We start from the raw sequence: 27906 nt of genomic DNA on the forward strand, positions 1-27906 counted from the left end.
CTGTTGTCAGGGGGCCTCTCCGGCATGTCACATACCGCAGTACTGGCTCTAGCCAGCAGATGGCGCCATTGTAAAATGGCAGGAAGAGAAAGCCCTCTAGGAAACCCTGAATCCAAAATTGGATTGTAAAGGGTTAAAATGGTTGTCGGACAATTTTTTTAAAGTATAGTCTACAATGTGTTAAAATAGCAAAAACAGCGGTACTCACCCATCCTTTGCCTTGGCGATGCAAGACTGCAGCCTCCCAATCCTCCTAGATTTTGTTTGGGAATAGACACCACCTGACCAATGCAGCCAATCAGCGGTCAGGTGGAATTCATTCCCAAACAAAGACCGTGAGGACCGTGGGGCTGCAATGCTGGTTTGCTGGGGTAAAGACGGGTAAGCGCTGCTGCTTTAGTTATTGTAAAACAAGACAGCCCCTTTATCAAAGGGAATTTGTACATCCTCAGTCAGCAGATGATATGAAATAGAGGATGCATCATTGTTCGTGACAGCATTTCCTCCCTTATTGTGCTTTTTACTAGCTTGGTTTCTGAGTACGGTGTCGGTTTGTCATTAATTATACATTGTGTTTGTGTTTACAGTGGGACGCTATCACAGAGATGGATGAATATAATCGGCCTATTCACACCTACCAGGTATGTAACGTCATGGAGGCAAATCAAAACAACTGGCTTCGGACCAACTGGATCTCTCGGGATGCTGCGCAAAAAGTGTTCGTGGAGATGAAATTTACACTCAGGGACTGCAACAGCATTCCTTGGGTAGTGGGCACCTGCAAGGAGACGTTTAACCTTTACTCTATGGAATCCGACGAGGCGCACGGACAAAAGTTCAAGCCGAGTCAATACAGTAAGATCGATACCATCGCTGCTGACGAAAGCTTCACGCAGATGGATTTGGGGGATCGCATCCTTAAACTCAACACCGAAGTGCGGGAGGTGGGTCCCATCACTAAGAAAGGATTTTACCTCGCTTTTCAAGACATCGGAGCCTGCATTGCTTTAGTCTCTGTAAGAGTCTACTACAAAAAATGCCCCTATATGGTGCGCAACTTGGCGATGTTTCCCGATACCATTCCAAGAGTCGATTCATCTTCACTGGTCGAAGTAAGAGGGTCGTGTATTAAATATGCGGAGGAGCGGGACACTCCTAAATTGTATTGTGGAGCTGATGGCGACTGGCTGGTACCACTTGGACGTTGTGTTTGCAGCGTTGGCTACGAGGAGGTGGATGGGACCTGCCATGGTGAGTGATTGTTGGCTATTAATGACAACATATCTAGGAGGAAATTGAACAATTTTGGGGTTTTTGAAAAATTCTTGCTTTTTTAAAATAAAAATGGGAATTTGAATTAAGCAATTTCATTTAAAGGAATCATTTGAAGGAGGTCAGTGAGCCTTAGGGGGCAAGTTAGTGATATGTAGTGCCGTAACCCCCAGACAATACGTATTTTTATCCAAACTTCATTTAAAGAGGACTAATCATGTCCTCTGATCAGCAGGCGCTGCTTAATCTATTGCACCTCTTGGTAAAGCCGCAGTTCTCATAGAACAGACCATCATCACCAAGGGAAGCCGTGTCAGCCCATATTCCCTCCCCACAACCTTCCAACAGCAGGGACACACATCCACACCTAAGAAGCCTATTGTATTGATGCTGCTCACTGGCTTCCTCCACTCTTCCTCTTCCACTTCCTCCTTTGTGTCCCTCCAATCCGTTGCTTCCAGGTCCTGTTTTTGGCATATTCAGACTACTTAACCTCAACAGTGCATTGGTAGTGTTAAACAACCAATGCACTATACCTGTTCTCTGATTGGCCAGAGGATTGATCAGTCCTGGCCAATCAGAGAGCAGTGTGCATTGGGTAGTTAGAAAATTGCGGCAGCCATTTTGAACTGAAAAAAAACAGGGCCCAAAGCTGGCGGATCAGAAGGGTAGCAGAAAAGAACAACTGCAGGGTTGCTTTAACTCTTTATTCCTCAACAGGGTTTTTAAAAATCGATTTTCTAAAGCTGATAATTCCTTTAGCTCTCAGTCACATGGGCGTTTTTACGCACGTTTATCCATGCGTGAAAACGTTCACACTGCGTGCGTTAAAAAAACCAAGTGTCCGCCAAAGATAGAACATATGGGTGGCAATGGCACGTAAAAACGCCCGTGTGACTGAGGTTGTAATTGACAAATCTAGATCATTGTTATGCTAATGAGGCCCTCTATAAGCCCCTTGCCGGGCTCTATCCGTTATGATATTATGTACTTTGGAAGCTTCTTTAGTGTTTCTTTAAGACGTTGTTAACAGATGTTTTCGAGGGAGAATGTGTTTGTTTTATGGTGCATTTTCAGGTTATAAAATGCTCTAGTTTGAATTATCAAGATAATACTTTAGCAAACACTTCCGTTTGTTGCTGTTTTATTGGGTTCTACTGTATATTATCCTATAGCATCATTTTAGGGCTCTCTAGAGCAAGGTACGTCCTTTGGAGGCTCAACAAAGCTGGAGAGCTGGTTCTGAAGTATGTAAATACACCAATTCTCCATTTCAGATTTAGGGCTCGTTAACATGGGTGTGTTTATGCCAAGTATGGTGCAATCAAAATTTTTTTTCAAATAATACTCAAATAACAAATATCTTTTTGTTACCGAAACCCGCATACGCCCCCTGTGTATAAACCCTTAGCCATTGTGTATTGTCCCAGAGATCTCCATAGGACCTCTATGACAGTTCTGTACATCCCAGGGGTTGTATGAAGCCTCAGTTCATCCATGTGGATGAGGCCTGAACCAAGTGCATTGAGATCGGGTACAAATTTGGAATCCAAAAAGCTACTAAGAAAATGTATAGTTCTGTATACAAAACTTATAGATCACAGACTCTTCAAAGACTTTATATAATTTAGGCACAATGCTTCATTAAGGGGGGTGTCCAAACAAAATAGCCATTGTTCATGCTACATGTTGGGTATTCCAAGAAGGGGGTGAACAGGAGGCTCCGTTACCCCGTCTACGAAGTGAGTCCTGTGTATCAATCTAACTTCAGGATGATTCTCAAGTTAGGAAATCCAAATGTTTCTCCATGACTCTAACCTCTGTCCGGTTCCCTATGAACATTGACCCATATTTACCTTGTATGTTGCCTGAAGTATCTGCTGAAAATGGCGCCTCCTGCATCCAAGAACGTTTGTAAGCAAGTCATCATATTGAGGAGGACATTTGCTAATGTAACATTGGTTATGGTAGTAACCTCACGTCGTTGAGAGCATCAATTGCTTATGACTAGAGATGAGCGAACACCAAAATGTTCGGGTGTTCGTTATTCGTAACGAACTTCCCGTGATGCTCGAGGGTTCGTTTCGAACAGCGAACCCCATTGAAGTCAATGGGCGACCAGAACATTTTTGTATTTCGCCGATGCTCGCTAAGGTTTTCATGTGTGAAAATCTGGGCAATTCAGGAAAGTGATGGGAATGACACAGTGACGGATAGGGCAGGCGAGGGGCTACATGTTGGGCTGCATCCTAAGTTCACAGGTCCCACTATTAAGCCACAATAGCGGCAAGAGTGGGCCCCCCCCCTCCCAACAACTTTTACTTCTGAAAAGCGCTCATTAGCATGGCATACCTTAGCTAAGCACCACACTACCTCCAACAAAGCACAATCACTGCCTGCATGACACTCCACTGACACTTCTCCTGGGTTACATGCTGACCAACCGCCCCCCCTCCCCCCCCCACAGCGCACACCAAAGTGTCCCTGGGCAGCCTTCAGCTGCCCTCATGCCACACCACGCTCATGTCTATTTAGAATTGCGTCTGCCATGACGAGGGACCGCAGGCACACACTGCAGAGGTTGGCACGGCTAGGCAGCGACCCTCTTTAAAAGTGGCGGAGCGATAGCCCACAATGCTGTACAGAAGCAATGAGAAATAGAATCCTGTGCCACCGCCATCAGGAGCTGCACACGTGGGCATAGCAATGGGGAACCTATGTGCCACACACTATTCATTCTGTCAAGGTGTCTGCATGCCCCAGTCAGACCGGGCTTTTTAATTCATAGACACAGGCAGGTACAACTCCCTATTGTGAAGTCCCTGTCGACCCACAGCATGGGTGGCTCCCTGGAACCCACCGGTGGTACACAGAAATATCCCATTGCATTGCCCAACACAGCTGAGGTAGTAATGTTGTGCTTAATGCAGGTGGGCTTCGGCCCACACTGCATGCCCCAGTCTGACTGGGGTTCTTTATAAGTGTACAGATGTAGTAAAAACTCCGTGTGCACCTACAGCATGGGTGGGTGCCAGGAAGCCACCGGCGGAACATAGAAATATCCCATTGCATTGCCCAACACAGCTGAGGTAGTAATGTTGTGCTTAACCCTTTCCAATCCAATTTGTATATGGTTTTCCTAGGGGGCTTACTCTTTTTCTGCCGTTATACAACGGCGCTATATGCTGGCTCAAGCCAGTACTGCATGAGCTGACACGTAGGATAGGCTCCGACAGCAGAGAGGCTGGCAATATACAGTAAGAGAACCCCGACGGACGTCTACCAACAACGGAGCTGTACAGCCTTAAACCCTAATGTCTTCACAGGTCACACAGTGGACTGGAAAGGGTTAATGCAGGTGGGTTTCGGCCCACACTGCATGCCCCAGTCAGACTGGGTTTCTTTATAAGTGGAAACAGATGCATTTATAATTCCCTGTGGATCCACTGCCTGGGTGGGTGCCAGGAAGCCACCGGCGGTACATAGAAATATCCCATTGCATTGCCCAACACAGCTGAGGTAGTAATGTTGTGCGTAATACAGGTGGGCTTCGGCCCACACTGCATGCCCCAGTCAGACTGGGGTTCTTTAGAAGTGTACAGATGTATTAAAAACTCCGTGTGCACCTACAGCATGGGTGGCTCCCTGGAACCCACCGGCGGTACACAAAAATATCCCATTGCATTGCCCAACACAGCTGAGGTAGTAATGTCGTGCTTAATGCAGGTGGGCTTCGGCCCACACTGCATACCCCAGTCAGACTGGGGTTCTTTACAAGTGGACACATGTAGGTTAAACTCCCTGTGGACCCACTGCCTGGGTGGGTGCCAGGAAGCCACCGGCGGTACATAGAAATATCCCATTGCATTGCCCAACACAGCTGAGGTAGTAATGTTGTGCGTAATACAGGTGGGCTTCGGCCCACACTGCATGCCCCAGTCAGACTGGGGTTCTTTAGAAGTGTACAGATGTATTAAAAACTCCGTGTGCACCTACAGCATGGGTGGCTCCCTGGAACCCACCGGCGGTACATAAAAATATCCCATTGCATTGCCCAACACAGCTGAGGTTACGTCAGCTGTAATGCAGGTGGGCTAAAAATTAATTTGATTACACTGTAGGCGAGGGCCCACAAAAATTGCTGTATCAACAGTACTAATGTACATCCCAAAAATTGGCCATGGCCAGCCAAGAGGGCAGGTGAAACCCATTAATCGCTTTGGTTAATGTGGCTTAAGTGGTAACTAGGCCTGGAGGCAGCCCAGTGTAACGAAAAATTGGTTCAAGTTAAAGTTCCAATGCTTTTAAGCGCATTGAAACTTATAAAAATTGTTCTGAAAAATTATTTGAGTGAGCCTTGTGGCCCTAAGAAAAATTGCCCGTTCAGCGTGATTACGTGAGGTTTCAGGAGGAGGAGCAGGAGGAGGAGGAGGAGGAATATTAGACACAGATTGATGAAGCAGAAATGTCCCCGTTTTGGATGGTGAGAGAGAACGTAGCTTCCATCCGCGGGTGCAGCCTACGTATTGCTTACGTATCGCTGCTGTCCGCTGGTGGAGAAGAGAAGCCTGGGGAAATCCAGCCTTTGTTCATCTTGATGAGTGTTAGCCTGTCGGCACTGTCGGTTGACAAGCGGCTACGCTTATCTGTGATGATTCCCCCAGCCGCACTAAACACCCTTTCCGACAAGACGCTAGCCGCAGGACAAGCAAGCACCTCCAGGGCATACAGCGCGAGTTCAGGCCACGTGTCCAGCTTCGACACCCAGTAGTTGTAGGGGGCAGAGGCGTCACCAAGGATGGTCGTGCGATCCGCTACGTACTCCCTCACCATCCTTTTACAGTGCTCCCGCCGACTCAGCCGTGACTGGGGAGCGGTGACACAGTCTTGGTGGGGAGCCATAAAGCTGGCCAGGCCCTTAAAGACTGTTGCACTGCCTGGGATGTACATGCTGCTCGATCTACGCACATCCCCTGCTACCTTGCCCTCGGTACTGCGCCTTCTGCCACTAGCGCTGTCGGCTGGGAATTTTACCATCAGCTTGTCCGCAAGGGTCCTGTGGTATAGCAACACTCTCGAACCCCTTTCCTCTTCGGGAATCAGAGTGGACAGGTTCTCCTTATACCGTGGATCGAGCAGTGTGTACACCCAGTAATCCGTCGTGGCCAGAATGCGTGCAACGCGAGGGTCACGAGAAAGGCATCCTAACATGAAGTCAGCCATGTGTGCCAGGGTACCAGTACGCAACACATGGCTGTCCTCACTAGGAAGATCACTTTCAGGATCCTCCTCCTCCTCCTCCTCCTCCTCCTCAGGCCATACACGCTGAAAGGATGACAGGCAATCAGCCGGTGTACCGTCAGCAGCGGCCCAAGCTGTCTCTTCCCTCTCCTCCTCATCCTCCTCATGCTCCTCCTCCTCCTCCTGTACGCGCTGAGAAATAGACAGGAGGGTGCCCTGACTATCCAGCGGCATACTGTCTTCCCCCGCCCCCGTTTCCGAGCGCAAAGCAGCTGCCTTTATGGTTTGCAGGGAATTTCTCAAGATGCATAGCAGAGGAATGGTGACGCTAATGATTGTAGCATCGCCGCTCACCACCTGGGTAGACTCCTCAAAATTACCAAGGACATGGCAGATGTCTGCCAACCAGGCCCACTCTTCTGAAAGGAATTGAGGAGGCTGACTCCCACTGCGCCGCCCATGTTGGAGTTGGTATTCGACTATAGCTCTCCGTTGTTCATAGAGCCTGGCCAACATGTGGAGCGTAGAGTTCCACCGTGTGGGCACGTCGCACAGCAGTCGGTGCACTGGCAGCTTAAAGTGATGTTGCAGGGTGGCAGCGTCCGTGTGGGACTTGCGGAAATGTGCGCAGAGCCGGCGCGCCTTTACGAGCAGGTCTGACAAGCGTGGGTAGCTTTTCAGAAAGCGCTGAACCACCAAATTAAAGACGTGGGCCAGGCATGGCACGTGCGTGAGGCTGCCGAGCTGCAGAGCCGCCACCAGGTTACGGCCGTTGTCACACACGACCATGCCGGTTGGAGGCTCAGCGGCGCAAGCCAGCGGTCGGTCTGCTGTGTCAGACCCTGCAGCAGTTCGTGGGCCGTGTGCCTCTTATCGCCTAAGCTGAGTAGTTTCAGCACGGCCTGCTGACGCTTGCCCACCGCTGTGCTGCCACATCGCGCGACACCGACTGCTGGCGACATGCTGCTGCTAACACATCTTGATTGTGAGACAGAGGAGGAGGAGGAGGGTGCTTTAGTGGAGGAAGCATACACCTCCGCAGATACCAGCACCGAGCTGGGGCCCGCAATTCTGGGGGTGGGTAGGACGTGAGCGGTCCCAGGCTCTGACTCTGTCCCAGCCTCCACTAAATTCACCCAATGTGCCGTCAGGGAGATGTAGTGGCCCTGCCCGCCTGTGCTTGTCCACGTGTCCGTAGTTAAGTGGACCGTGGCAGTAACCGCGTTGGTGAGGGCGCGCACAATGTTGCGGGAGACGTGGTCATGCAGGGCTGGGACGGCACATCGGGAAAAGTAGTGGCGACTGGGAACTGAGTAGCGCGGGGCCGCCGCCTCCATGATACTTTTGAAGGACTCCGTTTCCACAACCCTATACGGCAGCATCTCAAGGCTGATGAATTTTGCTATGCGGACGGTTAACGTTTGAGCGTGCGGGTGCGTGGCGGCGTACTTGCGCTTGTGCTCGAACACTTGCGCAAGCGACGGCTGAACGGTGCGCTGAACTACACTGCTGGATGGGGCCGAGGACAGCGGAGATGAGGGTGTGGGTGCAGGCCATGAGGCGGTAGTGCCTGTGTCCTGAGAGGGGGGTTGCATCTCAGTGGCAGGTTGGGGCACAGGGGGAGAGGCAGGGGTGCAAACCGGAGGCGGTGAACGGCCTTTGTCCCACCTTGCGGGGTGCTTGGCCATCATATGTCTGCGCATGGTGGTGGTGGTGAGGCTGTTGGTGTTGGCTCCCCGGCTGAGCTTTGCGCGACAAAGGTTGCACACCACTGTTCGTCGGTCGTCAGGCGTCTCTGTGAAAAACTGCCAGACCTTAGAGCACCTCGGCCTCTGCAGGGTGGCATGGCGCGAGGGGGCGCTTTGGGAAACACTTGGTGGATTATTCGGTCTGGCCCTGCCTCTACCCCTGGCCACTGCACTGCCTCTTGCAACCTGCCCTGCTGATGCCCTTGACTCCCCCTCTGAAGACCTGTCCTCCTGAGTAAGCGTTGCACACCAGGTGGGGTCAGTCACCTCATCGTCCTGCTGCTCTTCCTCCGAATCCTCTGTGCGCTGCTCCCTGGGACTTACTGCCCTTACTACTACCTCACTGCAAGACAACTGTGTCTGATCGTCATCGTCCTCCTCACCCACAGAAAGTTGTTGAGACAGTTGGCGGAAGTCCCCAGCCTCTTCCCCCGGACCCCGGGAACTTTCGAATGGTTGGGCATCAGTGACGATAAACTCCTCTGGTGGGAGAGGAACCGCTGCTGCCCAATCTAAGCAGGGGCCCGAGAACAGTTCCTGGGAGTGCTCCCGCTCCTGAGCAGGTGTTATTGTAGTGGAGTGAGGAGGCTGGGAGGAAGGAGGAGCAGCAGACAGAGGATTCGGATTGGCAGCAGTGGACGGCGCAGAACTGCGGGTAGACGATAGGTTGCTCGAAGCACTTTCTGCCATCCAGGACAGGACCTGCTCACACTGCTCATTTTCTAATAACCGTCTCCCGCGTGGACCCATTAATTGGGCGATGAATGTGGGGACGCCAGAAACGTGCCTCTCTCCTAATCGCGCAGCAGTCGGCTGCGACACACCTGGATCAGGAGCTTGGCCTGTGCCCACACCCAGACTTGGCCCTCCGCGTCCTCGGCCGCGTCCACGTCCTCTAGGCCTACCCCTACCCCTCAGCATGCTGTATTACCAGTGATTTGATTTCACAGGCAGGAAATAAATTGGCGCAAGACTGCAGGCCAAATATAATTTTTGCCCTTTTTGGAAAACGAAAGGCCCCACTGCCTCTAGTGAATGAATTATCTAAGTTTAATAACTGTGCTGTGTCCCTGCTTATGTGTCACAGAACGTGAGGGTAGCAGAGTTATTATAACTCTGGCAGAGCAGGTATTTTTTTTCCCAATTAAGGAAAGCAAATGGCGAAGCCAGCAGTAAAGCGTAGCTGGGTGCGTATGATTTAGCACTGTTCTTCACGCAGCTCACACGTCTCCACCGCCCGTAAGGACGGACAGAGGCTGGACAAATAGATTTGTTTTCACTTGTTTTTCCACCAAAAGGCAGCACTGCGTATATTCTATGAACATGAGAAGTTTAATAACTGTGCTGTGTCCCTGCTTATGTGTCACAGAACGTGAGGGTAGCAGAGTTATTATAACTCTGGCAGAGCAGGTATTTTTTTTCCCAATTAAGGAAAGCAAATGGCGAAGCCAGCAGTAAAGCGTAGCTGGGTGCGTCTGATTTAGCAATGTTTTTCACGCAGCTCACACGTCTCCACAGGCGTAAGGACGGACACAGGCTGGACAAATAGATTTGTTTTCAGTTTTTTCCCACCAAAAGGCAGCACTGCGTATATTCTATGAATAATAACTGTGTTGTGGCCCTGCCTATACAATTCTTTCCCTGCAGTATCAATGGAGGGTGGAATGCTCTGCAGAGGCGATTTTGAGAAGCCCAAAAAAAATGCAGCACAGCTAACAGCAGCCTGGACAGTACTGCACACGGATAAATATGGCCCTAGAAAGGACCGTTGAGGTTCTTGAAGGCTACACTCACTCCTAACACTCTCCCTGCCTATGCAGCACTTCTGTCCCTAATGCCAGGTGCAACGGTCTGCAGAGGCGATTTTGAGAAAAAAAAAAATCCCACTGCTAACAGCAGCCAACACACAGTTATCAGTGGCCCTAATAAGGACCTTTGGGGGGTCTTGAAGCCTACACTAACTACCAATTCTTTCCCTACAGCAGCTCCGGTACAAACAGCACTGTCCCTCATCTAACTCACACCGCATCTGAGGCGAGCCGCGGGAGGGGCCGACTTTTATATTAGGCGAACACCTGATCTCGCCAGCCACTCACAGCAGGGGGGTGGTATAGGGCTTAAACGTTGCAGGGGGAAGTTGTAATGCCTTCCCTGTCTTTCAATTGGCCAGAAAAGCGCGCTAACGTCTCAGGGAAGGAAGTGAAAGTAACCAGAACACCGCATGGTGTTCGTTACGAATAACGAACATCCCGAACACCCTAATATTCGCACGAATATCAAGCTCGGACGAACGCGTTCGCTCATCTCTACTTATGACGTATTGCTGTATACACAGCCCTTCAGTAGACCCCACAAGGAGATATCCAATGACATCAGTTTTGGTGATCTTGATGGCCACCACAAGGTCAAAGTGTGGTTGGGGATGTGGCTTATCACAATGCATGTTTTTGGCACCGGTACTATTAGTGCCCCCTTTATTCACCCAAGCAGTAATAGTGCAATACCTTACTGCTGTGCTAAGAGAAGATCCTTACATCATCAATAGTACTTCGCTGGAAAACCCCTTTAGGTCTATAATTCATCCCTAATTAAAGATTCAGTAATCAATTAGTTTATTGGAATTTTTGGGTATTTCTTCTGACGTATTATAAAGATCGGCCATCACAGCCCGGAACACGTGAAGCCTTGTCACCTACTGGAAAGCTGCAATTTTTTTCTATTGTTCTGTTTTCCAGTGTTGTAAAGGTGAAGCATATGTGACATTACTGTAAACGAAGGTTATTCCGTTTTATAGAGCGCCGTGCGGAAAATTCTACTATTTCTGTGAACTTTTAATAAGCGGCAGCCTCTGTACAATGTTCTGATGGTTTGAAATGTCATAAGTCTGGGAAAAACGCGAGAAAGGAAATGTGGAGTAAAACTTTTACTGAGCGTTGGACGCAATCAGTTGAGCAGACGGGACTGAAGCATATTCTGCATTACATTGTAACCTGGTAAGCATCAGTCTATGGGTAGGCGTTGGGTTAAAGGGGGCGACCCCTCTCCATGCATCCCTGTCAGTCCTGTTGATATTCTTGCAGAAGCAGGCATGCAAAAAAAATCCCTATGTTCCTTTTAGTTTTCACTGGGATATGGCATCAGTTTACGATCAGTAGGGGTCAAACTTCTGGTGCCCCCCCCCCCCCCCAATCCTGAGAATGAAGGGGAGACGGTGCAACTGCATCTCTGCGTCCTCTTCTACGGAGTGCAAGGATCTGCGAGCCTCCAGTACACTGACACAGGGGACCGGAAGGCAGCTGTGCAGTCTGTCGCCCAGCAGCGATTGGTGACTTTTCCTGAGGATAGGTCATTAATCATTTAAAAATTGGCAATCCCTTTAATGGGGGTAACAGATGTATGGCGAACCACAACCCAGAAGATGGACCTACGTTGATCAGTTGATCACCCACATGGTTTAACTTCAAATAGTGGTTGTTGTGATAAAGCACAGAATGATAAGAATACGGAATGATGAGGATACAGAATGAAAAAAGATATAGAATGATTAGGATAAAGATGAGCATAGAGAATGATGATGATTCATAATGATGTGGATATAGAAGGATAGATACAGATTGCTAAAGATATAGAATGATGAAGATGCATAATGGTGAAGATACAGAGAGATATGGATACAGAATTAGGAGAATAGAGAATGATGAAGATATGGAATGATCAGGATGCAGAATGAGAATGATATAGAATGATGAAGATACAGAATGATGACTATATAGAAGGATGAAGATAGAGAATGATAGATACAGTGTGATGAGGATACAGAAAAATGAAGATACAGAATGATGAGAATATAGAATGATAGATACAGAATGATGATGATACAGAAGAATGAGGATACAGAATGATGGTAAATAATGATAGATAAAGACTGATGAGGGTACAGAAAGGATGTAGATACATAATGAGGGGGTTGCAGAATGATAGATACATATGGATACAGAATGATGAGGATGCAGAAGGAGGAGGGATACAGCATAAGGGTACAGAATGATAGATACAGACTGATGAGAATAGAGAAGAATGAGAATACAAAATGAGGAAGATACAGAATGATGGTACATTATGATGGATACAGAAGGATACAGAATGATGAGGATACAAAAGGAGGAGGATACAGCATGAGGGTACAGAATGATAGATACAGAATGATGAGAATAGAAAATGATGAGGATACAGACTGACGAGGATATAGAAGGATGAATATACAGAAGAATGAGGGTACACAATGCTGTAGATACATAATGAGGAGGGCAGGGGCTTAACTACAGGGGTTGCGGTTGCTCCCGGGACCAGGACCCTTAGGGGGCCCATAAGATCTCTCTTTTCATATAGTAAGCCTAGTAGTATGAATAAAGCATTATATTTGGGGGCCCTGTTACAGGTTTTGCATGGGGGCCCAGAAGCTTCAAGTTACGCCTCTGGATGAGGGTATAGAATGATAGATACAGAATGATGAGAATACAGAAAGCCGAAGATACAGAATGATGTAGATACATAATGAGGAGGATACAGAATGATACAGAAGGATGAGGATATATAATTAAAAATACACGGTAAATTAGCATTTTTTTTTTTTTTTTAAGCGGCGGTAAATACAGCTAAGCGTCTTCCCAGATTCTATACGACTCTGCTGGGTTCATTTTTGCAGGTGCAGCTTGTCTGTATGAATATATATACCTCTCCAGCTGCACTCTCTTTATATCTGTGAGACGACAGCTGGATGTAGCTGGCACGTCTCCTAACTCTTCCCTAAACAGCAAAAGGACAAACAGCAAAATGGCTTTAGATATCATTTTCCCTCCGCATCGCAGCAACTCGCTGTACCTGAATAGAAGGCGAAACGCGTTTGTGAACGAGGCTGGGCCATTACCAATGGAATCTCGCTGATTTGATCCGATGTAATGTTTTTTTTGCTAACTTTTTTGTCTCAGCAAACAAGCCAGTGGAAGGACGCTGCGTCTTCATGCTGCGAGCGTAATTATGACTGTCAGCGGCGCAAAAGGAATTTGTATGTTTATCGAAGCTTGTAGTTCTGCATTGTATGAAACGCTTCCTGTCACTTCTCCTAAACGGCGGCCCCCGCTGAGGCTGAACTTTAGGCCGGAGAAGCGGTCAGGACATTCTGTCACTTTTATATTTTACTGCCCCCGGCGATGTAACCTCCTAAGCCGCGCCATTTCCATCCAGCTGTTGAGAAAGCTGTAATAATGCCAGCAGCCTTATTAAACAAGCCACCCTGAATTCCCAATGATTACAACGCTGACGCATTTTTCTCCAAAATTGCCAACAAATGCAAAATAATGCGGGATATGAGAGCGATAAATCTCAGGAAATATGCTGCATCGTTTTTTTGTTTCTCCTCCAGATGACGGCTTCTGTGCCAGGATTACATCTTGGCCATTGTTCGCGCAGTTTCTCTCCAGCACCACTCTACGGTATTATTCCATAGACAGCTGACTAGTCTCTTTCAAAGCCCGCAGGTCGCCCTGTTATCACGCTTCTTGGTGGGGTTTTAATATGACTATTCTCTAAACTTGCCAATCTCTTGCCTACATTTCCTGATCCTGGGTAATGATCAGTTTGCGAACTGCATGTTACATTATTACAATATAGCATTGCAACACAGATACACTATGCTACCAAAAGTAATGGGACTCCTGAGCAAGAATCAGAAGTAGTATTTATTTCCATATATTAATACTTAGTGGGGCCCCTTTGGCCTTTATGACATCAGATAATAACTTTGGCATACTTTCTACTAACATCTGATACACTTCAACTGGTATTTCCCTCCATTCATCCTGCAAATATCTGGCAAGTTATTTTAAAGAAGATGCATCTGCCCACCTACAATGTTACAAGGACTGTCGTCATTGGATAATTGAGCAATGGAACGACATTCTACGGATTGATGAATCGCACCCGGGTCAGGAGCCTTAGGGGGCCCATAAGGCCTCTCCTCTCCATATAGGGAGCCCAGTACTATGAAAAAAGCATTATAGTTGGGGGCCCTGTTACAGGTTTTGCATTGGGGCCCAGAAGCTTCACGTTATGTCTCTGTGCAGGAGGATGGTTTAGGTATGGGTACGGGTACAGATACAGATAGAGGGGGGCCCCAGCTCATCTTTTGCATCCGGGCCCCTGAGCCTTTAGTTACGCCCCTGCTCCTATCATACACTGCTCACAGCAAGTTGGAGGCTATGGACAGGGAAGGAAGTAGCAAATGCAGGTAAGATGTCAGGGAAAGTGGAGATATTTCCCAGACAGAGAGTCATGTGAAATAGGTAGAAAATGAAGAAAGTATCTAGACCAGGTACAGTGAACCAATTACAAAATGACTTATTGTGATGATTTATATTAGATTTTAAAATATTAGAAATGTTAGTCTGAGCCCAGAATACTGCTTTAACTGCGCCCCCTAAAGTCCTACACGAGAGACCGGTCTCTACTTACACTTGTTGTTTAAGTTCAGCTACTATGCAACTACCAGAAGGTGTTCTCTGTAGCCTGTGCCGGTTCCTGTGAATGATGTATAGTATCACTGTTTCTATTCTCTCCAGCATCGACCTGTCTTCTCCCAAATCATTGATGACCCGCTGCTCTAAGTTTTTTTTTACTGAGCCTTTCTTCCACTCCCAGGAGCTTCCTCTTAGCTCAGGTGGCTGTCTCCTCCTACTAGCAGGGTAAGTATGGGGACCCACACTCATTCCTCCTAAGATATAACTTTTTTCTGTGCATTTTTCACACGTCCGAACAGGGTAGCCCCCCTTACAGAAGCACACATGTGCAACCACTGCGGCACTCAATCATGGACACTCCAAAGGCCTGTGAATAAAGAGGAACTTGCTGTGGTGGGAATATCAGAATATCCCCTTAATATAATGCAGAAAATCTAAAACCATAGACATGGCATAATATCCCAACCGTGAGTTGAGGGTCAAATACAGAACTTCTGCTCAATTTCACAAACTCAGCTTGAAAATTCTGCTCAACATTGTACAAAAGTTTTACGTATTTTTTGAAACATCTGTGTGATATGAATGCGGCTCTAGCCTTTACTACTTACCTGATTGCACATTCTGCTGTGAAACACTATACTATCCTACCAAATGTTGTGCCTAATGATGATATTGAATACTCTCAATGGCATACTTTCTACAAGCAACACTTCAGCTCATATTTCCCTCCATTCATCCTACAGACATCTGGTGAGCTCTCTCAAAGAAGATGTTCAGTAGGTTCAGGCTGGGACTCTGTGCAGCCAGTCTAAATATGGAACATTCATAACCTCAAACCAACGTAAAACAGCGTTGGATTTGTGACGAGGCCTGTAGTCTTGTTGGAAGTATGGCCGACCATTCCCAGAGTATTGTTGCATTGTCAGCAGCTCATTGCTGTCTAAAATGTCGGGGTCCACCTCCATGTTCATGCTTCTTGTCTCTACAACCAATCGACGGAGACCATGCCACGTAACACATCCCCAGACCGTAATAGAACCTCCACCGTACTTAACTGTTGGCACAACACACTGAGGCAAAAGACGTTCCTCAGGATTCTCCACACCCAGGAGCATCCATCTGATCTGAAGATGGAGTAGTAGGAGGACAGGAGTGGAAGCGGCTGTATTGCTCATGTGCAATTCCGAGTGCCAGAAGCTCCCGTCTGACAGCTTCAGAGGCTTTTTTCTGGCACTCTGAGTGGGGGGGAGGAGGGGGAGGTGCTGGTAAGTTGCAGGACCTGCGAGCTGTAGGCGGAGCTACAGTGCTGATCGGTGAACAAGATCTATACCTGCTGGAAGTTGTAAGTAACAGTATGTTGTGTTTCCTGCAGAAGTGATGCACACAGCGGCCGATTAGCGGCTGCACAGGATGAAGAAGAGTGTCTGGAGTGGCAGATAAAAGGTGCAGGTTGTTGCTATTTAGCTGTAGCTCTTAGATTTCAGCATTTTCAGAGTTTCGATTTTGTGTCTGGAAAACCCCTTTAAGAACCTACAGCAACTAAGACAGAACATTAACTTCTAAGTGGTCGACCACCATCATTTTGAACTTGGAACTGTTATTGCCTACACTACTTCTGAGTACTGGGGAGTGCTCTCCAAGCCGTGCGGGGCTCCTGAACCACTCCTGAACCAGGAGGCTACATTATTAAATTCTCAATATTAAGGGGCCTCGGATATAAACCAACTCATTGAAGAAAGTTTGTACTGTCCCGATTAAGTTGTGGACTGTGTAGTTACTACAGTCACTAGAAGGTAGTATGTGTCCACGTTTAGGGCGTATTTTGGTTGTGATAACCATCAAATATGATAATTCACTGCTAAATCGCATAAATCTGCTGCTCACACTTTGGGATGCATCGGGGCTGAAATCTCAGGATCAATGAGGGTCCCAGAAATTTGACCCCCACTGATCAACAAGTTATCCCAAACTTTCTTTGATAGGAATAACCCTTTAACTCAGAGTTATCACAAGACTCTGGCATCTCTGCTATATCTGTAGGCATTTCGGATAGCATTCCATAGAAATGTACATTGTACTTGCCAACTCTCACGGAAAAAGGGGAGACCTCCCGCACTCCCAGATAGTTGGCAAGTCTCCCAGGCAGGAAAACAGAGGGGGGTGCAAAGGGATGAGTCTGACCTGCATTTGTTAATATATTACTTTAATGATCTTTATTCTTGCAGTTATTGGATCTTTAATCACTTGGTCTGCCACATCGCTTCGCCCGGCCGGCAGTGCGTGTATCTTACCTCCTGCTCCCCTGTGTCCTGCACTCTGGTTCCTCTTACTCTGATGTGGCGCACAGAGGAGAGCAGGAAGGAAGATGCTCACACTGCCGGGTAAACGCAGCAATGCAACATGATAACTGCAAGGAAGATCATTAAAGTCATACAGTATGTTAAAGTGACCCTCCGGTTTTAGAAGAAAATTCTATCCTGGGACCGAAAGGTGGAGGGAGTAAATTACTTGCAGATGACCTTCTTGGTGGTCTTTCTGTCTCAGCATTTTGGTGGCCGCCACCATCTCTATTCTGTAGGGACTCAAACCAAGCAGTTAATGTTGCCATAGAGCTTGACTGGAGAGGTGCACCAAAACTTGCATCAAAATCACCATGTGCACCAAAAATTGCGCCAAATATTGGTGCAGCAGAACAGAGCATGCTCACTGGAGTCAATATGATTGGAGGATGCTCTGACATAAAAGGCAGATTTTGCTGCATAGTAGACAGAAAGAGGGCATGCAGAGACTGTGAGAGGAGATCAGAAAGAGCTGAGCTAAGAGAGTGCCGAACTAGAGGGAAGGCCTGGAGAATGGTTGCTTGAGCTGCCGGAAGAAGGAAGAGAGATGGATCCTATGGCCCTGAGCTAGAGAGGGCTGGTCACCACCTTTTGTAGAGACTGAGAAAGGAGTGGAGAGTAGAGCTTCTGACCCTGTACAACATTGTAGGATCACTAGTGTTGGTAGAAGTGGCAACTCCTGCGCATCAAACCATAAGTGAGGCTGGCCTCATCACAGACACTAGTAGGGTTGAAAATAGTTAGCCTGCAGGCTTCTGCAGGGGTCTGAGGTTGCATTGGGCAAACCCAGCTGTTGGCAAATTTCCATTGTTCGAGTCCCATGTGTGGACTGAGATACTGTATCAAGGTCAAAGTAAAACATTGGCTTGGCAGACACGTGAACCTTAGCTAGAGGAGATGTTGCAAGTTGCGTTCTGCAAACTGTATTTCTCTGTGTTAATGATATTGCGTAGAGGGTATTAGTACATTAGAGTTCATAGTTAGATAATCAAAGATACCAATTTTACTGCTCATTCCCTGTCATCCAACTGATTACTCATCATTATCCAATACTGCGCTTTTCTTTCTGATTTGCAAATAAATATTGCTTTAGTTACTCCATCTGCTGCATCGTGCATCTTGCGTCGCCATACCTCAACCCACAAGATTACCTAATCACATATAGGTAGTAGAGCGAGGGGATCTGTCGGCGGCAGGGTGACATGTCCTCCTAGGGTGGTGGAACAGCTGCCTGAATCCGGACTGTCTCCGGGATGGTTGAGCCAAACCTGAATACCCATGAATAGGCAACTCTTTCAGGGTTGTTGCTCCTCATTAATGTACAGTAGGGTTCTGGTTGGCTGCATGAGAGGCCATGAATGTTGGTTAGGCCAGCGGCATAATTCAACAAGAATTTGAAATGTAAAAGAATGATTTCTGAAATGTAAGTGATTCTGGAAAAGCTGGGCGACATATTGGCAGATCTGCCTATGGGCCCTCAAACCCTGTAGGATCTTTATGGCAGCCATATTGGTTGTCATCCCATTTTTCCCGGAAGAGATAAAACTGCTGAACACTTTTTTGCAACTATTTATTAATTGGGGGTGTGGTAGTGAAGGGGGGGGGGGGGGAGGGTATTGTTGACAATAGGGTGTTGCAGAGGGAAATAGCAAATATGTTGCCTTTTGTAGCAGAATGTAGTTGTGATCTTAGGTGCAGAGTCCTTCCATGAAGAGCCCATCCGCTCCTGTTAGGTATTTGCTCCCTCTGCCGGCATTACGTCTCCAAAAGCCGGTGAGTCTCCTCCACAACAGAGAGATAATGGATGAGGTCACCTTAGGGGGATTATAGAACTGAGAGTTAACTAAGTTTGACATTTTCGGTGGTGTTTGCAAGCAGCGACCGCGAGACGGTTCTTAAAGGGACATCCAGTTTGTTCTTCATTCTCTTCATGAAGATCATGTTGCGAATGGATAAGCTTTTACCGGACCTTTACCTGTCAGTCTGCTTATTTATACCGGATCTTCAGGGGCGCGTTCCATCCAATAGCCATATGGACGGAGCACGTGTATGAAATTAACGTTTTCTATTCAACGTGTTTATTCATATGGGCACTTTTTCTCTTGCACTTCTGCTACGAGATTGGAAACTCGCATATCGCACAGTTTTGGAGAACGCCAAAAGAAAGTTCATGCTCTATTTTGTGCGCAATTATGCACCAAAGAGCCCTTTAGAATATTGGGCAATACGAGAGTAAGAGAGATGCATGAAAAACGGCACAGGAAAAGAACACATCTGGACCTCATTAGGCTAAATTGCCTTTTCAATCAGGGAGGGGGGTGTTGTGCAAACATACGAAGAGGCCCAGCATGCGCAAAACTTGCATCATGTGTAAAGGAGCCCTTAGGCCAGTGTTACATGGCCGTAAGCGGATTTACACGCATATTTGTAAAATGAATTTGCGCATAATGCGCATGCAAAATATGCTTATGTGAGCGAATCCAATAATATCAAGGGGTTCTATTCACTGCATATAGCACGTGAAAATTTTTGATGCGTAATAAGCTGCGCAAATATGCTTGTGTGAATCCAGCCTTGGGGTGTATTCACGCAAGTGAGCGCGATATCAGTCTGAGAAACTGGGAGAGATATTGCGCTTGTAAACTTGCGATTCTGGATGTGAGCACGATACATTGCTGCTTTAAAACCACATTGCATCTATGGTACGTATTTGCGATTCATGTGACAGTTTTTCAAGTGCTTCTCAGGATTTCCAATGGTAAAAACCGCAACGCAGTCGTGAGTGCGATGCAATTTTCTAAAAGATCTCATAGGAAATAACGGGTGATTTTTTTACAAGGAGTCACCCAAAAAATAGAACATTCAGCAAATTTTCAAAATTGCATCATCACTGCGAGAGAAAAATCGTTTGTGTGAAGAACACATTGAAATCAATATGTCATTAACACGTGTGGGTTTCGTCCATATCCCTATCGGACAGAACTCATGCATGAAACTCGCCCCCCGTGTGAATGCACCCCACGTACCCCAGAATTGTTACGGAATTCCAGCTGTGGAGAACACCGAAATTCCACAACAAAATACAGAGCGATGTAAGTGATGCCGCCATTCGCGCACGGCGTGCTCTATCTATTTTGGTGAAGTGACAGACTTTTGCCACATATTTCATTCATTACAGTAACTGGAATCCACGTGAAAATCCGCCCCAAATTGGCACAACTTTATTGCAGATTTTGATGTAGATTTCGGGGAGGATTTCACCCAATGAGTGGAATCCACCTGAAAATCCTTCTCTTTCTCTGTGAGTGAATGGAGTTTGTTATATTTTACTGTGCTTTTTGCGGAATTTTGGCAGCCGGAATCCTACACCAATTCTGTTATACTTGAACTCACCCTATTGGGTGTTTCTGCCAGACCCTTCTGTGACAACATAATGTGTGTTCATGCATGGACAGGCCGCAGCTCAGTCTCCCCAGGAATTATAAATCTGGCACATTTTAGACACTTCTGTCTAAGTTTATATCACTTATTAGTTGGCCCGGTTTTCGACAGTTTTTGGCACTGTTTTATTTGTACAATGTCAGATCCAGGCCACACCTCTTTTCCTGCAAAGCCACCTCCCATTTCTGGATGTTGTAAAAAGTGTATAAGAGTGTATAGAATTCAACATACATAGGGTGCAAAGCATATCAGACAGCTTTCTAGCGCAGTTTGCAACTTACACCAGAAAATGGCAAATTTTCAATAGTATTTTGAAAGTCTTGAATACTGAAAGGTTCCCAAGATAGCAACTTTTCACGTATCCATAAGACGGTCATTTGGATCCAAGTCCTGGGAACAACAACGATTGCAAGAATGGGGGTCCAGTGTCCGTGTACAGCTCTACACAATATATTGTCTAATATAAGCAACAGGAAATACATAATGGTGCCCCGCACATCCAAGAATTACAAGTCAAGGATCGGTCATGATCTGTTCCAAGTCATCGATACTTTTACACACTGATGTAGCGAGCACTTAATGCATTAAATGCACAGTTGCAGCAAACCTTAAGTTGACTTTTCCAATTTTTTTTTGTGTTTAGTGACAATTCAAAGTTGTCATGGTGCGTCAGCATGTGCTCCCAGTGCTAGGCACCGTCAGGTGTGCCTCTTCATAGGCATAGGTGGATTTGGTTGGCTGTAATGTCGATTGTCCAACCAGCCAATCACTGCTTGTCTGTGCATATTCATTCTGGCCCCTCCTCTCAGAGGGTGCTGGTTATTCTCCTGACTTCAGTTTGCTTTGATTTTTCATGCTGGTCAGATCTGTTTGTCTGTGACTTGTTTAAACACCATCAGATGTAATGTCTGACGCCTGAGTCTGGTTTATACCGTGTCTGGTATATTTCTGATGCCCAATTCTTGTTGTCTCGTTTCTTCCTGTGTCCTGTCTGAGCCTCGTCTGATGCCTGTCTTACTTCTGATCTGAAACCTATCTGACTTCTGTCTTTTGACTCTCAGTTTCTAGGTGCTTCTGGTCTGATTGGCCACACCTGTTTGTGTTCTGCACCTTGGTTAAGACAAGTCAGTCTGAAGTCACGCTATAAGTTTGACTGTTGTAGAATCCCCAAGCTAGTGGTTGTATACACAGATGTTACTTAAAGCTTCTGGGCCCCACCGCAAAATCTTTCATAGGGGCCCCAACTATAATGCTTTATTCATACTACTAGGTCTACTACATTAAGAAGAGAGGCCTTATGGGTCCCCTAAGGGTTCTGGGCCTAGGAAGAACCACATTCCCTATAGTTAAACCCCCGGTTGTATACTATGTCATCTAATGTTACCACAGTTTCCCTGATGCCATCTAGGGAAAGCCATTGTCTCCTTAGGCTCTTAATGTGGGGCCGTCCTTATCAGGGCGATCACTCCGCTTTTAGGTAGAGTTTCTGTGTTGGTAAAATCAAGGTCAGACTCCCCGTTATGTTCTTGCTATGATATTTATGTTTTCCACTGCTGTTCTAAAAAAATGTATACAGTTTTGTTATTTGACTTTGTTGTATTTGCTTTTCTGGGAAATGCTCTTGTCCATTAAGGACATTACTGTTTCGCCGTGCTGACTATATATGGATAAGTAATTGCACTGAAGTAATTGGTCCTTCCTGGACATAGCAATTGAACCTTTTAGGACGTACGCCGTGTAGGCTTTGTATGGATAAGCCCAGCCGAACACTACAGGTCCTTTTAGGACATTAAATTTACACCTGTGTAAACAACATACGTCCATGCATTCTTATGCTTAACAAAAGTCTGCAGCAACAGTGCATTTAAAGGGGTTGTCCAGTTGCAAACTGTTGATGACCCATCCATCAAAAAAGCCATCAATAGTAGATCAGCAGGGTCTGCCACCCAGGGCACCAACCAATCCGCTGTTTGCTGTGTCAGTGCATTCATGCACTGAGGTGATTTCTGCAGGAAGCAGACAGCTCTATTTCCACTGTAGTGGTCAGGCTTAGTATTGCAAGCAATGATTTACTATTGGTGGTCTGTCCTAAGGATAGTCAATCAACAGTTTACCATTGGACAACAAGTTGATGTTTGCATTAAAAGAGGCATAGGGGCGAGGGACGAGAACATTATCCTCCCACTATATAAGGCACTTGTCAGGCCTCACATGGAATACTGCGCACAGTTCTGGTCACCAGTGCTCAGGAAAGATGTTACAGAGCTGGAGGGAGTTCAAAGATGGGCAACTAAACTAATAAACGGAATGAGAGGACTGGAATACCCAGAGAGGCGTCAAAATTGGGATTAGTCACCCTGTAAAAAAGACGGCTAAGGTGTGATCAAATAACTACATACATGAGGGGACAATACAAGGATTTCTCCCATGAGCTGTTTATACCCAGTACTGCGACGGTAACAAGAGGGCATCCGCTACGTCTAGAAGAAAGCAGGTTTCATCACCAACACAGGAAGGCGTTCTTTACTGTAAGAGCAGTGAGACTGTGGAACTCTCTGCCTGAGGACGTGGTGATGGCAAAATCCATAGAGGAGTTTAAGAAAGGACTAGATGTCTTTCTAAAGCGCTACAACTAGAGATGAGCGAGCGTACTCAGTTCGGGTGTTTTTGCACTCGAGCACCGCTTTTTCCGAGTAACTGACTACTCAGAGGAAAAGATTCGGGGGGCGCTGGGGGTGCGCGGGGGTTGCAGAGGGGAGGGGGGGGGAGAGAGCTCCCTCCTGTTCCCCACTGCTATCCCCCGCTCTACTACGCCGCCCCCCGAATCTTTTCGTTTGAGTAGTCAGTTACTCGGAAAAAGCGGTGCTCGAGTGCAAAAACACCCGAACCGAGTACGCTCGCTCATCTCTAGCTACAACATTACAGGATATAGACATTAGGTGGCCAGCAGGTTGTTGATCCGGGTCTTGGAGTCAGGTAGGAACTATCAAATATCAATCCAGGGATTATTCTGACTGCCATTATGGAGGCGGGAAGGAATTATTCTCCCCAAATGGGGTACATTGGCTACTGCCTCATTGTTTCTTTTTTTCCTTCCTCTGGATCAACAAGGGGGGTAATAGGCTGAACTGGATGGACATTGTCTTCTCACAGCCTTGCATACTATGTTACATCTCTATATGCAAAAGCAACTTTGTAGAACAGCAACAAAAGAAGCAAAAAAATATCTATCCTTTATCTGAAAAACTCAACATTGAATTCAATCTATTCCTTTATGAATAGAAGAGGAATATGTGATTGTTTCAGCGGTGAGGACTTAGTATGTCAGAATCCATGCCCAGTGTTCTTGGATTAGGAGGCCTGATGACAATGAGGACACGGGATGCTGGCACATCACCCGCTTTGGCATGGCCATCGCTCCAGCCCTCAGGCATTTTCAGCTCATTAAACTGTTGCAGGAGACTTCAGGACCGAAGAGAAGAATCCTCCTTTTCTTCCTGCTCTAATTATGAATTTTGTAATGAATCAGAATGCTTGATAATGTGCATCATTTATCCTCTTTGTTCCAAGGAAAACTGTGCGCTCGATTTCCCAGAAGACCCGTCCAAAATTTCAGACTGTGAATCATAAGTCTACGAAACAGATTGCAGTGCAGAGTGTCTAAAATCATGAGTGCAAAGCGTCAACTTACAGAATACAACAAAGCCATTGGGAGACCCCCAGCATGGAGACCCTCACGTCAGAGAACTGCTGTGCCAGCTGAATCTTAAAGGGGTGGTCTCGCGAAACCAAGTGGGGTTATACACTTCCGTATGGCCATATTAATGCACTTTGTAATGTACATTGTGCATTAAATATGAGCCATACAGAAGTTATTCCACTTACCTGCTCCGTTGCTAGCGTCCTCGTCTCCATGGTTCCGTCTAAATTCGCTGGCAGCTTGCTTTTTTAGACGCGCTTGCGCAGTCCGGTCTTCTCCATTCAGCACGAGCCGCTTCAGTGTGCTCCCCGCTACAGCTCTTCTGCGCATGCGCAGACGAGCTGTCACTGCTCGGGAGCGCGCTGAAGCGGCCATTCTGCACCATCCTCTGTTAGAGGAAGGTGCAGAAACTGGAGCTGCCCAGCGGAGAAGACCAGCCCAGCCCAGCCCAGCAGCCCCGAGAAGCCTCCCAGGTAAGTGATGGGTCGGGGGGGGGGCTGTCGCTGCGATGGGGGGGGCTGTCGCTAGGCCGGGGGGGCTGTCGCTGCGATGGGGGGGGCTGTCGCTGCGATGGGGGGGGGCTGTCGCTGCGATGGGGGGGGCTGTCGCTAGGCCGGGGGGGCTGTCGCTAGGCCGGGGGGGCTAGCGCTAGGCCGGGGGAGCTAGCGCTAGGCCGGGGGAGCTAGCGCTAGGCCGGGGGGGCTGTCGCTGCGATGGGGGGGGCTGTCGCTAGGCCGGGGGGGCTGTCGCTAGGCCGGGGGGGCTAGCGCTAGGCCGGGGGAGCTAGCGCTAGGCCGGGGGAGCTAGCGCTAGGCCGGGGGGGCTGTCGCTGCGATGGGGGGGGCTGTCGCTAGGCCGGGGGGGCTGTCGCTGCGCCGGGGGAACTAGCGCTGGGGAGCCGGGGGCTAGCGCCGGTTACCTGCTGTCTGGTCGGCGGCTGCGGGGCGTCTGGTCGGCGGCTGCGATGCGTCCGGTTGCCATGGAGACACAGCTGGCGGCGTCTCGGGAGCGCGCACGTCGGGCTGCAGCGAGCGACTGGGAAAGAGCCGGCGGCCATCTTGAGGAAACTTTTATAAGTTGCTGAAACGCTGGAACGGTAAGTACGAACCAGCTAGAAATGTCATTTACAGGGGGGCTTTGTAATGTATGTTTAATGGGGGGGACTGGGCAAAAAAAAAAATTAACTGCTTCCTCGAGACATCTCCTTTAAAGTCTATGAACAGCAATCTTAAATTAGTGCATAGATATTATATAATCTACCCGTGTTTCCCGAAAATAAGACAGTGTGTTATATTAATTTTTGTTCAAAAAGGTTTAACTTTTTTACATGTATAGCTGCCTGGACACTATTTAAATTGACTTTTTTAATTAACTGTTAGCAGGGCTTAATTTTGGAGTAGGGCTTATATTTCAAGCATCCTCAAAAAGCCTGAAAAATCATTTTGCATCCTCAAAAATTCTGGAAAATCATGCTATGTCTTATTTTCAGGGAAACAGGGTATATACACTAAACGGTCGCTTTATTAGAGACAAACCCCCCCCCCCCCCCCCATCTAGTAGAGTGTTGGACCTTCTTTGGCCTTCAGAATTGCAGCAATTCATAGTGGTGTAAATTCCACTAGGAAATGCAATCGCCTTGCAAAACTTTTGGCCCCTGCAGACAGGAAGCTTCTTGTAGTTGCCGCAAATTTAATGGAGAAAGTGACATACTCTGACTAGCTGACAGGAAGGGGTCATCAATCCATGCTGCCCAAATTATTGTATCATGCTTGCGCAAAATTCTGACCTCCCATCAGCATGGGGCAACAGAAATATGGATCCGTCTGACCAGGGGATATTTTTCCACTTTTCAGTGATACAATTTTTGCGCTCCTCTGCCTACTTTCACTTAAACAAAATGCCGCTAGAACTGGTCGTCTGCTGTTATACCTCATCGAAGCTAAGGAACAACGAGTTCTTTCAGATATACTGTGTTTTCCTGAAAATAAACCCTACCCTGATTTCCCAGGGAATCAGCTGGTATTTCCCTCCACTCATCCTGCAAACGGCTGGCGAGTTCTCTCAAAGAAGATGCATTGACCCATTTGCAATGGTGCAAAGAGAGTTGTCATTGAATAGTTGAGCAATGGAAAAATGTTCTATAGGCTGACAAATCATGCTACTCCATCTTCGCATCAGTGTGTGGAGGATCCTGGGGAACACCTGAGTTGTGCCAACGGTTAAGTATGGTGGAGGTTACGTTATGGTCTGGGGATGTGTTACGTGGCATGGTCTAAGGCCAATGGTTGTGGAGACAAGAACCATGACCACGGAGGTGAACCCTGACATTCTAGACAATAATGTGACAATACTCTGGGAATGGTCGGCCATACTTCCAACAAGACAACGTGCCTCGTCACACATGCAATGCTGTTTTACGTGGGTTTGAGGATATGATGTTCCACGATTGAACTGGCTGCACAGAGTCCCGACCGGAACCCTACTGAACATCAATGGGATGAACTGGTATGTCGGGTCAGGAAATATGAATCATGTCCATCTTCTTTGAGAGAACTCATCAGAAGTTTGCAGGATGATTGGAGGGAAATACCAGCTGAAGTGTATCAGACGTTAGTAGATAGTTTGCCACAGAGAATATTCAATGTCATTAGGAACAAAGGAGCCCCACTAAGTAATAGGGTCCTTCACACTGGCAATCGCGATGTTGCCGTGAGAAAATCACGGAAAAATCGTGTCTTTGTCCTCACAATGTTTGAGCATCAGCGATGCTTTTTCCTGAGAATATTCTTGCATCACATCGCTGTTGCCCGCAATTTCTGAGCGCAAAAGTCAATAGGACTTTCCAATGTAACGATTAGAGATGGGCGAACGTACTCGTTTAGGGCGATTTCGCAATCGAGCACCGCTTTTTTCGAGTAACTGATTCGGGGGGCGCCGGGGGTGAGCGGGGGGGTTGCAGAGGGGAGTGGGGGGGAGAGAGATAGCCCCCCTCTGTTCCCCACTGCTACCCCTCACTCCACCATGCCGTCCCCCGGCGCCCCCCCAAATCTTTTCGCCCGAGTAGTCAGTTACTCGGAAAAAGCAGTGCTCGATTGCGAAATCGCCCTAAACGAGTACGTTCGCTCATCTCCAGTAAAGACATATCGCACAAAAATTGCAAGTTCGCGTGTTGCGATGCGATAAAAAGGAGGCTCCATAGGGAAACATGGGCTCAAAAAAAAATCGCAAGATGCAGAAAGATGGGACATGCTGCCATTTTTTTTTCACTTCATATCACATGACTGAAAACATCGTAAATGGGAATGAAACCATTGAAAGTCACTGTCAATTTGCTTGTCACCCTTCTACCCTGTTTCCCTGAAAATAAGACATACCGTGAAAATAAGACATAGCATGATTTTCCAGAATTTTTGAGGATGCAAAATGATTTTTCAGGCTTTTTGAGGATGCTTAAAAAAATGTAAGCCCTACTCCAAAATTAAGCCCTGCTAACAGTTAATTTAAAAAGTCAATTTAAATCGTGTGCAGGCAGCTATACATGTAAAAAAGTTAAACCTTTTTGAACAAAAGTTAATTTAAGACACTGTCTTATTTTCGGGGAAACACGGTAGTATTACTGAAGTTTGGTAAAGGCCAGCATTATACCTCAT

General features: G+C 47.1%; 1 protein-coding gene across 1 annotated transcript in view; it reads left to right on the top strand.

Annotated features, from left to right (window-relative positions):
* EPHA6 (EPH receptor A6) overlaps positions 1-27906 on the top strand; it is an 822408-nt gene that overhangs the window by 237715 nt on the left and 556787 nt on the right. Inside the window, exon 3 of the mRNA XM_066599154.1 lies at positions 588-1251. Within this exon, the coding sequence (XP_066455251.1) occupies positions 588-1251 (664 nt within the window). The remainder of the gene's footprint in view (positions 1-587; positions 1252-27906) is intronic.

This window comes from Eleutherodactylus coqui, chromosome 4 (genome assembly GCF_035609145.1).
Source record: "Eleutherodactylus coqui strain aEleCoq1 chromosome 4, aEleCoq1.hap1, whole genome shotgun sequence".
Classification (NCBI taxonomy): domain Eukaryota; kingdom Metazoa; phylum Chordata; class Amphibia; order Anura; family Eleutherodactylidae; genus Eleutherodactylus; species Eleutherodactylus coqui.